Source organism: Nansenia antarctica, assembly GCF_963989245.1.
Source record: "Nansenia antarctica genome assembly, chromosome: 1".
Taxonomy (NCBI): Eukaryota; Metazoa; Chordata; class Actinopteri; order Argentiniformes; family Microstomatidae; genus Nansenia; species Nansenia antarctica.
Window position 1 is genome coordinate 51800374 of NC_137674.1, and position 13677 is coordinate 51814050.

Consider the following 13677-nt stretch of genomic DNA (forward strand, 5'->3'; position numbering starts at 1 on the left):
ATACCAAGATATCCTACAGCTGCAGCAGAACATGCGGAACACGCATACAGCACTGAACATATAGCCTACATGTGACTGACAGGCTAAGACACACACACACACACACACACACACACACACACAGTCACACACACACAGAAAGATCATCAGCTCATCGAATATGAAGTACACGAGAGATAATCAGCTCATCAAATATGAAGTACACAAGTAGAGTACACAGGGAACCGGGAACGTGCATACAGCACTGAACAACATCCGTAGAATATAAACTTGTGACTGACAGTTACATACACACATACATACACACACACACACACACACACCACACACACATAATGAAAGATCATCAGCTCATCAATACGAAGTAGGCCTACATGAGAGTACACGCACAAAACGGGCTAACGTTACTCATTAACTGTTTACACAAGTAAAATCACAGTGTGACAGTCAGATGGAGCATTCGGTAAACAACCAACAGCAAGGTAATGCTATCAACTTAGTTTAAGAAAACCAACTCTTACCTTTGATGACACCGACATGAGCCCTGTTTACCCGTACCTCCACCGTTCTGTTCGTGGTGATTTTAGAGGCAATAGATTATTTTTGCCCCGCGCATATTGCCCTGTAGTTAGACCATGCGACCACAGCTCCGTTGTGTCTCTTATTGTCCAAATGTTCCCTGAATTTTAGCTGCATGTTTTTCCCGCATGTAAATCCGTTGTCAATAAAAATTCGACTCCCCTTCTTTTCCCCTGCCAATACTGTGTCGTTTGTGACATTTACCAACGTTTATGCTATGAATAGTTCGAAGCTAGCGTTAGGTGCGAGGCTGCTCGGGAACATTATTTGTTTCACAAAATAGCCTGATTTACTTGACCATGAACACAGTGGCGTAGCGGACGGGCCCGCAAGCGACGCACCGCGGGGGGGCCCCAGCCACTAGGGGGCCCCCTAACATCGGATACCAACTTAAAACAAAGAAAATAAGTGGCCCTTCATTGTGTCAACCTTAATTTTAATATATAGGCCTATATTTAAAAATATAAACATAGTTAGCCGTATCCAATAGCAACATGACTTTGACGTCACACGAAAATGAGCAAGTGAAAATACCTCAGCGGTGCGCAAAAACGGGAACTTTCCTATAAAAAGGAACAAAATTCAGCGAAACTTCGAAAAATGTCATCTTTTCTTTTACCCAATGTAGCTTCTGGCCCTTGCACACCAATGCGTTTTTTACGTCCGTTATTTTTTTTTATTAGAACTCATGTTGTGTCAATCACGCTTGCACACCGAATCCGTAATATTCGTCCGTCCAAAAAAAAATCGGAACAGGTTCGATTTTCTGCATTTTTCGCGTCTGTCAAAAGCCTTTTGAGAGTTGTTATTGACCACTCCGCCATGGTATAGGGACACATCGTCAAATTAGAACTGCAGGACAGTTGGATTAATTCAGATTCAGATTCAGATTCAGATAACGTTTATTGCCATTATGCGTACACATATAGGAATTTGCTTCGACATTACAGTAAGTGCGTTTATACTTTTTTCACGTGTCAAAAAACAGGACAACACAGGACAGACAACAGTGCATTGGATAGTGCAATATAAAGTGCAGTGCAGAGTTTTTACAGTGAGTCAGTGCATATTCAGTCCTGGGCAGACTTGGGGGCGGGGGGGAGGGGGAAGCCAGAGTCATTTATCAGCCTGGTGGCTGAGGGGTAGAAACTGAGCCTGTGGCGGGCCTTCAGTGCCTTAGGCAGCCGCAACCTTCTTCCAGAGGGAAGCAGGGTGAGGAGGCCGTGGCCGGGGTGGAAGGGGTCTGCCATGATCTTCCTTGCCCTCCTCAGAGCCCTGGTGTCATGCAGGGAGTTGAGGGGGGGCAAGGGACAGCCGATCACCCTCTCTGCTGAACGTAACACCCGCTGCAACTTGGCCTTGTCCTTGGTCGTTGCAGCAGGGAACCAGGTGATGATGGAGTGGGTGAGGATGGACTCTATGATGGCCGTGTAAAACTGGACCATCATGGACCTCGGCAGCCTGAGTTTCCTCAGCTGCCGGAGGAAGAACATCCTCTTCTGGGCCTTCTTCGTGAGGGCCTCGGTGTTCCGCTCCCACTTGAGGTCCCGGGAGATGGTCATGCCTAGAAAGCGGCATGACTCCACGGAGGCCACCGGGGTACCTCCCAGCGTGATGGGAGGGGGCAGGGCTGCTTTCCTACGGAAGTCCACCACCATCTCCACTGTTTTCAGAGCATTGAGCTCCAGATTGTTTAAACTGCACCAGCTCTGCAGCCCCTCGATCTCACCCCTGTAGGCAGATTCGTCCCCCCCGGAGATGAGGCCCACCAGGGTGGTGTCGTCTGCAAACTTCAGGAGCTTGACCGAGGGGTGGCGGGAGACACAGCTGTTGGTGTAAAGGGAGAATAGTGCTGGAGACAGGACGCAGCCCTGTGGGGAGCCCGTGCTGGTGGACCTGGAGCTGGAAATGCTCTTCCCCAGCTTCACCCGCTGAGACCTGTCAGTCAGGAAGTCCGTAATCCACCTGCAGGTGGAGTCCGGCACCTGCAGCAGGGATAGCTGGTGCTCCAGGATGTGTGGGAGGATCGTGTTGAAGGCCGAGCTGAAGTCCACGAACAGGATCCTGGCGTAGTTGCCTGCCTGATTAATGCTTACGGAAGTACATGTCTCAAGTATTATCTCTGCGGTTAGTCGAGTGAAAGAAAACAACATACAGATGATAATTCACACAATATAATACCACGAAAGCGTACGGCACTAAACAATAACATTTATTTGGGCAGCATCACTAAACAATAGCATTCATTTGGGCAGCATCATACTCAAACTCAGGTAGAAGGGCAGGGTCCGGGCAGGTGCACACACTGTCACAGACTGCCAGTGCATCATACAGGTACATCATTCAGCTGGTTATAGCGGTTTCTTTTTCTATTCTACTATTCTATTCTACTTCTGCTGTCTGCATCTCCCTGGGTATTCCAGATGGCAAACAGTAAAGAAATGCCACAATATACCAGGACTTAAGAAACGAGATGTCCAACAAAGGATTTGACAAAACCCTGGCCTATTTTGCGCAACAAGTAGACTCTGATGCAGCGGAGACAGGGTTGCCAGATTGGCTGGTTTTTGGTGGATTTAGCCGTTTTTAGATTGGTTAGGTTGGAAATTCTCAATCCCATCTGGCAACCCTTAGCGGAGAGTCTACAGATGTATGTTTACAGATATCGCACTGCTGTGCACACCACACTTTGTTAAAAGAAATAAAGCTTGTACTTTTCTACTTATAATACATTCTACTGATGTAGTCTACCATTTGGTTTTAGTTATAGGCTATTGCTCTCACTTGTTTGTACCTTTTGCTAAGTCAAGCATTTAGAATGTAGAGTGCATATTGCGAAATTTCGCAACGTCAATAACGCATCGGACTCTAAAAAACGCACGTTTTTTTTAACCTCCGTTGCGAAAGGGCCCTCGCCGCCACCTTGCGGGGCGGCCTCGGGATTTTGCGGTACGCCACTGCATGAACATCAGACTACATTACGAATGTTCATTTAAAATATTCTATAGTGAGCACTGGTATAAGAACATGAACCAGAGAACAGCAGTAAATGCAATAACCCACAGTCGTCGCTGATGATGTTGCATTTTCGATTAGGATACGGGATTAAAGGGACCGGCGACCGGCGAAGAGAGAGGGAAGGGATTTCCAGAAATCCAAATGTCCCGCTAAATTCGGACCAATCACAAAACAGTTTTGCAAGCGCGTCGCCGACGAGGTTAATTGCAACATTGTAACATATTGTAACTTACTACACCCTAAATCGGAACGAAATATAGGTCTGAAAGCGACCTAAACTAGCTTCAATCTTCAATCAATCTTTTTTTCTGTTCTCCGGTCATAAAGTGGACTGAATCAATCAGTGGCGGAGAAAATGTATTCGTGGCGGCCCGCCACGAATCAATGCATATAGAGGAAACTCTGCGTCTGGTCTGGGTGATGTCTCAGTAAGTGGTTTCGTAGATTTGTGGTATTTCCACAATATTTCACCTCCACTTTGCACAGCTTACATATGGCTTTGCTTTTGTCCAGCTCTTCTCTGTCGTCATGTTTTTTAAATTTACCGCCTAGTTGGACAAGGCATAAAAGGAATACGGTCTAAGGAAAAGGCATAAAAAATCCATCTCTGGATTTATGAAATTATGATCGACTTGATTTTTTTAAAATCGATTTTCGATCGATTTTCTTAACCCAGCCCTAGTAATCAATGCTAGGTCCAGGGGCCATCGGCAGTCACGGTGCTAGAACAAGGAAGAATTAGTTGTTTTTTCTTTTGCTGTGTCTATAGTGTCTGTTCAGATGTGTTGTACCTCACAAATATTTTAATTGATTTTTCTTTTTTTTTACACAATCCATATGGAGGTCAGAAATGGAGGACAGGCTCATTGTCATGCAGGAATGGACTGATACTATTCCTTATTCCATTCCAGCATTACAATGAGTCCATCCTCCGATTTCTACTTCCACCAGCCTCCACTGGTAGATAGAATTGAAAAAGTTCCTATCTCTCTCTGTCAGGCCATCTCTATCAGGGAGCTCTCCCATGGGCCTCCTACAGGCCCTGGCCAGCCGGATACCGTCCGTCCAGAAGCAGGCGCCCCTAGTGGCGGTGAGCGGCAGCGCAGCCCTGGAGGCTGGCCTGGAGCTGGTGAACAGGAGTGAGTTCGACCCGTCCCAGGCCCTGTCTGTCAGGTTCAGCAGCGCCAGGCAGCAGAGCCCGTGGTGCGACTCTCCTGGAGGAGACACCCGCCACTTCCTCAGGCTCCTGACGCAGCAGCTGCAGAACTGTGTGCTCTTCCAGGGCCCCGACAGGGCCAAGAACCTGACCCTCAACTCACAAGGTAGAGTAACCCTCGTAACCCCCCCACCTCCTGTACCCACATCCACATCAGATTTTTGGGGGTTCTTTTTGAGAATGATATGTCATACCTACCGTATGACAGAGTAGATTATGGTTACTTTCTACAGGCCAGTGGAGGTAGAATCAGGAACGGTATCAAACACGTGTGTGCCGTGGCCTGGGGTGGTCCAGTGGTCTAGCACGATGGTCTACAGTACACACATATGCCCATGTCGGCATGGGTTCGAATCAGGCCCATTTCCTGCTGACATGCCCTCTCTCTCACTTCTCCTCCTTACTTTCCTGTCTGTCTTCACTGTATCTGTCCAATAAGATGACAAATATGAGTGGGACTCAAACCAATACCATTCCTGATTCTGCTCCCTGCATTCCAACAAGCCTGTCCTCTTCCTACCTCCGCTGTCTGTCTGCCCAGTGTCTTAGTGTCTCCTGGTTGTGTTCTCCTGCGTCTCCCCCCCAGCCCTGCGTGAGGACCTGTACTACGACGTGGGCTGTCTGCTGTCTCTCAGCCTGGTGCACGGAGGCCCCCCCCCAGCCTTCTTCTCCAGGGCTCTCTACAGGTGTCTCTTCAACTACCCCAGGCACGCCCCCCTCACCCTGGACGAAATAGGAGACACGCACTTCACACACAAAATCAAGACGGTACGACTTTTCTTTTTTACGCGTCTTTTCCACCGTGTTCTATTCTGTCTGTTCCAGGGATAGGATATGTGCGTTCTACCACCCAGTATCCTTACATTTTCAAAATCACATCAGGAGAAGCTAGTATAGAGCTATTTTGCAGTTTTTCTGTGTAGGAGGCTGGCTAATTTACAAGACGGCCAACTAGTGCCCGTTTTGTATAAATTGCAGCTTTCCATTGTAACCACATAGTAGGTCAAATAGGCACTGCTTTTCTAGTGTTAAATCTCACGATTTTAGAGGAACCACGTTGATACATAACCAGTGTTTCCTCCAGGATTTTTTACATTAGGTGGCGGGGTGGTGACTTTTTTTCATACAGCACTGAACAACTTCCGTAGAATATAAACGTGTGACTGACAGTCACATACATACATACAGTATATCTCAAAAGTGAGTACACCCTTTAGATTTTTGCAAATATTCTGTTATATCCTTTCAGGGGATAACATTATCCTACTGAAACTTTGATATAACTTAAAGTAGTCAGTGTGCTGCTTGAATAACAGTATAGATGTATTGTCCTTTGAAAATTACTCAGTACACAGCTGTTAATGTCTAAACAGCTGGCAACAAAAGTGAGTACACCCCATAGTGAACATGACCACTATGACACCAATTTGGTGTTTTGGGCACAATTCTCTCTGAATGCTGGACAACATGGCACCTCATGGCAAGGAACTCTCTGAGCGGCTGAAAAAAATGATTATTGCGCTTCACAAAGATGGCCTTGGCTATAAGAAGATTGCCAACACCCTGAAAATGAGTTGCAGCACAGTGGCTAAGATCATACAGCGGTTTTCCAGGACAGGTTCCACTCGGAACAGGCCTCGCCAGGGTCGACCAAAGAAGTTGAGTCCACGTGCTCAGCGTCATATCCAGAGGTTGGTTTCCAAAAATAGACGTGCGAGTGCTTCCAGCATTGCTGCAGAGGTTGCAGAAGTGGGATGTCAGTCTGTCAGTGCCCAGACCATACGCCGCACACTGCATCAAATCGGTTTGTATGGCTGTCGCCCCAGAGAGAAGCCTCTTCTGAAACCGATGCATAAGAAAGCCCGCAAACAGTTTGCTGAAGACAATGAATCCAAGAACATGAGTTACTGGAACCATGTCCTGTGGTCTGATGAGACCAAAATACACCTGTTTGGGTCAGATGGTGTCCGGCGTGTGTGGCGGCACCCTGGTGAGGAGTACCAAGACAAATGTGTTTTGCCTACAGTCAAGCATGGTGGTGGCAGCATCATGGTCTGGGGCTGCATGAGTGCTGCCGGCACTGGGGAGCTGCATTTCATTGAGGGACACATGAATTCCAATATATACTGTGACATCCTGCAGCAGAGCATGATCCCCTCTCTTCGGAAACTGGGCCGTAGGGCAGTTTTCCAACATGATAATGACCCTAAACACACCTCCAAGATGACAACGGCCTTGCTGAAGAAGCTGAAGGTTAAGGTGATGGACTGGCCAAGTATGTCTCCAGACCTAAACCCAATTGAGCACATGTGGGGCATCCTCAAGAGGAAGGTGGAGGAGTGCAAGGTGTCCAACATCCGTGGGCTCCGTGATGTCGTCATGGAGGAGTGGAAGAAGATTCCAGAAGCAACCTGTGCAGCTCTGGTGAATTCCATGCCCAGGAGGGTTAAAGCAGTGCTAGATAACAATGGTGGTCACACAAAATATTGACACTTTGGACACAATTTAGACATGTTCACTATGGGGTGTACTCACTTTTGTTGCCAGCTGTTTAGACATTAACAGCTGTGTACTGAGTAATTTTCAATGGACAATAAATCTATACTGTTATTCAAGCAGCACACTGACAACTTTAAGTTATATCAACGTTTCATTAAGATAGTGTTATCCCCTGAAAGGATATGACAGAATATTTGCAAAAATCTAAAGGGTGTACTCACTTTTGAGATATACTGTATATACACACACACACACACACACACACACACACACACACACACAATGAAATATCATCAGCTCATCAATACGAAGTAGGCCTACATGAGAGTACACGCACAAAACCGGCTAACGTTACTCACTAACTGTTTACACAAGTAAAATCACAGTGTGACAGATTCGGTAAACAACCAATAGCAAGGTAATGCATCAGCTGAGTTAAAGAAAACTAATTCTTACCTTTGATGACACCGACATGATCCCTGTTTACCCGAACCTCCACCGTTCTGTTCGTGATGATTTTAGAGGCAATAGATTATTTTTGCCCCTCGCATTTTGCCCTGTAATTAGACCATGCGACCACACCTTGTGTCTCTTATTGTCCAAATGTTTTTCACCATGTAAATCTGATTTGGACCAATCCCAAAACTGTTTTGCAAGCGCGTTGCTTCACGCGTGTTGAAAGCAATTCAGTCTGAGACGAGGTTAATTGCAACATTGTAACATATTGTAATTTACTACACCCTAAATCGGAACGTGTAGGTCTGAAAGCGGCCTAAATCGAGCTTCAATCTGCTTTTTTTCTGTTCTCCCGTGATAATATCTCGCTCTGCCTTTCTACTATGGCTGACATTGAATCAAAGTGGACTGAATCAATTAGTGGCGGAGAAAATGTATTCGTGGTGGCCCGAATCAATGCATATAGAGGAAACACTGCATAACTGTTATAAAGTCGGACCGGAATGCTCTTTTGATGGCCTCTTCAAAGCTGTGTGTCACAGGCGATATATCGGTCCAGCGGAGGTAGAAATCAGATGACGGGCTCATCGTACACGTGTGTTTGATTCCATTCAACGCATTACAACGAGCTGGTCCTCTGAGTGCTACCTCCACCAGCCTCCCCTGGTGTTCTACCTCCACCAGCCTCCCCTGGTGTTCTACCTCCACCAGCCTCCCCTGGTGTTCTGCCTCCCCTGGTGTTCTACCTCCCCCAGCCTCCCCTGGTGTTCTACCTCCACCAGCCTTCCCTGGTGTTCTACCTCCCCCAGCCTCCCCTGGTGTTCTACCTCCCCCAGCCTCCCCTGGTGTTCTACCACCCCCAGCCTCCCCTGGTGTTCTACCTCCCCCAGCCTTCCCTGGTGTTCTGCCTCCCCTGGTCACGTTCTCCTGTTTCAGATCCAGCAGAGCCAGTCCGTGGAGGCGTTGAGAGAGACCATGCAGTCAGCCTCAGAGTACCTGGAGGTGGCTGGCTGCATGAGACACGTCCACAGCCTCTCAGACCGAGACCCGCTGGTAGAGGACCTGGTCAACTTCCATCTGATTACCAGAATGCACTTACCATACAGAAGGTCTGTATATCTGCCTATCTAACATAACCACAGAATGCACTTACCATACAGAAGGTCTGTATATCTGCCTATCTAACATAACCACAGAATGCACTTACCATACAGAAGGTCTGTATATCTTACCAGGGTTCGAGTTATAAGCTGAGCTTTGTGGGGGTCTCCAAAATAACAGTGCGAAATGTTCTCATGCACGCGCGCGAATCATGCCCACACAGCGTTAGGAGGACTTACAAGTTTTAATTAGCCATAGGCTAATTTTCACCACATCAACAGCACCACATGAAACAACAGCTATAAGCGATAGTCACGGGTATCTCGGCCAATAATTTTGTTGTTTTTGCTATACAGTCCATTCACTTTCCCTGTTAGCACGACACATTGTCCACATCTCCATTTCCAGTGACATCGCACCTGACATAAATAATCATGTATGCTCGTCCATGAATTGTGCTTTCATCTAATGTTATGCTACTACGGGAATCAAGTGATTTGACATTAGAAATGAATTTGTATTTCATCTCTTGTGCAATGTGCTCTACAATCTGGGCACATGAATGATCGGATCGGTGAGCAGGGGCCAACTGTCGCGCCATTCATCTCATTAAGTTTCATAATTGGATTCAGTTTTGTATAAGGCATCCTTTCTTTAGACAGTATAGGCTGCCCTGAACGAACTAGCTAGCTGTCTCCTTATACATACTGGAGGTGAGTTCTGCTACTTTCTTCGGAAGCACTTGGATTTGTTTGAGCTCTGCTATTTCAACAGTTTCAACGTTAGGTGTCATAACAGGTGCAGCTGAATTCAAGTTTGGTTTCTTGGATGAAAACCCGAAACTTTCCAGGCTTGTCGACTCGGTCGGCTGCAGTGGCCTTTTTTGGGGCGGCATGATAGCTAGCTACTGAATGTTTTCTTCTCAATAATCGTGTTTTCACGTTCGCAAGCTCTCAACGATCATATTCTGCTGTTGCACAATATTCTACTGCGCCCCATAGTGTCTTGGTGGTAAAGTGCAGGCAGTCAAAGGCATATTGTCATTCACAGGAGATTAATGCTGGTGCGCGTAGTTCTTTTGGAAAACGTGTTTATTTTTGAATATTTATCATATAAATAAATATAAATAATACTCATTACATTGACATTTATGATCCAATAATGGTTGTGGTAATGTATTATTAGCGACCCCCACAGATGTATGATTTTACTGCTTTCATGGGAGCTCAGACCTTCCTTATGGGAGCTCAGCTCCCATTGACTCCCACATAACTCGAACCCTGTATCTTACCATACAGAAGGTCTGTATATCTTACCATACAGAAGGTCTGTATATCTTACCATACAGAAGGTGTGTATATCTTACCATACAGAAGGTCTGTATATCTTACCATACAGAAGGTCTGTATATCTTACCATACAGAAGGTGTGTATATCTTACCATACAGAAGGTCTGTATATCTTACCATACAGAAGGTCTGTATATCTTACCATACAGAAGGTGTGTATATCTTACCATACAGAAGGTGTGTATATCTTACCATACAGAAGGTCTGTATACCTTACCATACAGAAGGTCTGTATATCTGCGGATGTTCCATAGCTTTTTTCACGTCTGTCACCATCTGAGAGCATTTGTTCTGCCCTTGCTCAGATACATACTGTACATAAACACGTAAATAAATAAAAACTCAGTTTCAAACTATTCACTACCATTCTCATTATGACTACCGTTTTTCGTTATGACAACTTTGTTTCAGACGTTGTTACAGCCTTTCGTTAAAGGTCCAGTATGTCGGCTTTAGCTTTAAAACAGTGCTAAATGGTCATGATAAATCAGTAGCCATCAAGAAATGAGATCACATGCTGAAGTACATTCACTGAAAGTGCTGGGAAGATCAAACTAAGCTGTTCTCTCCAATCTGGTGTCGGGTAGGATACTGGCCTTCACATGCCTGTTTCACGTTTGCTTTGTATACATGGATATCCACATGTTTGGCACTATTAGTAGTAAATGTAGCACAATATGCACGTTTTTAAATTCTCAGTGTGGCCAATGGGGGGCAGCAACATGCAAAACTACATACTGCACCTTTCACTAATGAACACTTATCTCTCCCTCTGTGTGTTCTAGGTTATGTGAGGGTCTGAAGACACTGGGGGTGTTTGACCAGGTCCAGATGTTCCCTGAGGTTTTCCTCAGCCTGTTCTGCGGTCCTGTTGCCAAGCTGACCGCCGAGGCCGTAGCTGACCTGTTCACCGTCCAGTTCTCCGACAGTCAGGAGCCTTCGGCCAAAGAGAGCTGCGTCGTGACCTTCTGGAGGCACTACCTACTGGAGTGTGAAGGTACTGCACTTAGACCAGAGGAGGCATCGGAATGCACAGAATGGAATAAGGAATGGTATCAAACATGATTCTTTATTCTATCCCATGCGTTACAATGAGCCGCCCCTGCGGTTTCCGATGTCCACCAGCCTCCCCTGACTCAGACCCCAACATAACCACATGACTCTGAATCTAACTTAACCACATGACTCTGACCCTAACATAACCACATGACTCTGACTCTAACTTAACCACATGACTCTGACCCTAACATAACCACATTACTCTGACTCTAACATAACCACATGACTCTGACTCTTAACATAACCACATGACTCTGACCCTAACATAACCACATGACTCTGACTCTAACTTAACCACATGCCTCAGACCCAGTGGCGTAGCGGACGGGCCCGCAAGCGACGCACCGCGGGGGGGCCCCAGCCACTAAGGGGCCCCCTAACATTGGATACAAACTTTTTTTTTTCCCCAAACGCGAACGCGAACCGGCACGGTTCTTTGCCGGTGTGAAAGCCCTATATGAGGGGTTCAGCGTCAGTTCGCTTCGGTGCACCTTGCTGCCTGATTGTCTGTCCCTGTGTCATTCACTCTCAACATGGATACAAGTACAATAAGCATTCTTTAGGTGGTGGTAGATTCTCTATTCGGACATTATAGCCGCTATATGTGGGACTGTCGGTCCGATATTGTAAAAAAAAATAATAATAAAAATACGGAAGTACATGTCTCAAGTATTATCTCGGCGGTTAGTCGAGTGAAAGAAAACAACATACAGATGATAATTCACACAATATAATACCACGAAAGCGTACAGCACTAAACAATAACGTTTATTTGGGCAGCATCATACTCAAACTCAGGCAGAAGGGCAGGGTCCGGCCAGGTTCACAGTCACAGGCTGTCAGTGCATCATACAGGTACATCATTCAGCTGGTTATAGCGGTTTCTTTTTCTATTCTACTATTCTATTCTACTTCTGCTGTCTGCGTCTCCCTGGGTATTCCAGATGGCAAACAGTAAAGAAATGCCACAATATACCAGGACTTAAGAAACGAGATGTCCAACAAAGGATTTGACAAAACCCTGGCCTATTTTGCGCAACAAGTAGACTCTGATGCAGCGGAGACAGGGTTGCCAGATGGGCTGGTTTTTGGTGGATTTAGAAGTTTTTAGATTTGTTAGGTTGGAAATTCTCAATCCCATCTGGCAACCCTTAGCGGAGAGTCTACAGATTGTATGTTTACAGATATCGCACTGCTGTGCACACCACACTTTGTTAAAAGAAATAAAGCTTGTACTTTTCTACTTATAATACATTCTACTGCTGTGGTCTACCATTTGGTTTTAGTTATAGGCTATTGCTCTCACTTGTTTGTACCTTTTGCTAAGTCAAGCATTTAGAATGTAGAGTGCATATTGCGAAATTTTACAACGTCAATAACGCATCGGACTCTAAAAAACGCACGTTTTCTTTTAACCTCCGTTGCGAAAGGGCCCCCGCCGCCACCTTGCGGGGGGGCCCCGGGATTTTGCGCTACGCCACTGCTCAGACCCCAACATAACCACATGACTCAGACCCTAACATAACCACATGACTCTGACTCTAACATAACCACATGACTCTGACCCTAACATAACCACATGACTCTAACTTAACCACATGACTCTGACCCTAACATAACCACATTACTCTGACTCTAACATAACCACATGACTCTGACTCTTAACATAACCACATGACTCTGACCCTAACATAACCACATGACTCTGACTCTAACTTAACCACATGACTCAGACCCCAACATAACCACATGACTCAGACCCTAACATAACCACATGACTCTGACCCTAACATAACCACATGACTCTGACTCTAACATAACCACATGACTCTGACCCTAACATAACCACATGACTCTGACCCTAACATAACCACATGACTCTGACCCTAACATAACCACACATCTCGTTAGTCTAAAGTGGCTCGCTTCCTGTCCTTCGTCTCTGCTCCTTTACTGATTTGAAACCTGGGGATAGGTGAAAGCAAAATGGCGGACGCCTGTTGGGACGATCCTCTTTCAGCTGTCCAGTTCCTTCCAATCAGAGGGGATGATGGAGAAAGGGGCCTCCCTTTCTAAGTTTGAGACGCCCCCACCCCATCCTCCTCCCCCTCTCCATATCCACCCTGACCTGACCCGTCTTTGTTTCTCATCACAGTGGGCAGATGTGCAACGTCGCTAGAGGACGTGCTGGTGTTCGCCACCGCGGCTGACGTGGTGCCAGCTGTAGGGTTCCACCCCCGCCCCAGCCTGTCCTTCTTAAACCCCCAGGACCCAGCGGGGGCCTTGCCCGAGAGACAGCCCAGCGACAACCACCTGGTCCTGCCTGTGGTGTCCACCTACGACTCCTTCAAGAAGCACATGGATTACGCAGTGCGTCTCACTGTGATCCAGACCATCTGA

At 46.3% G+C, this 13677-nt stretch overlaps 1 protein-coding gene across 1 annotated transcript in view; it reads left to right on the plus strand.

The window, feature by feature from the left end:
* The window catches only part of g2e3 (G2/M-phase specific E3 ubiquitin protein ligase), a gene marked incomplete at both ends in the record, with an annotated part of 51110 nt that extends 37433 nt beyond the window's left edge, over positions 1–13677 (plus strand). Inside the window, 5 exons of the mRNA XM_080523887.1 lie at positions 4637–4919; positions 5400–5581; positions 8705–8877; positions 11004–11215; positions 13433–13677. Of these exons, the coding sequence (XP_080380013.1) occupies positions 4637–4919; positions 5400–5581; positions 8705–8877; positions 11004–11215; positions 13433–13677 (1095 nt within the window). The remainder of the gene's footprint in view (positions 1–4636; positions 4920–5399; positions 5582–8704; positions 8878–11003; positions 11216–13432) is intronic.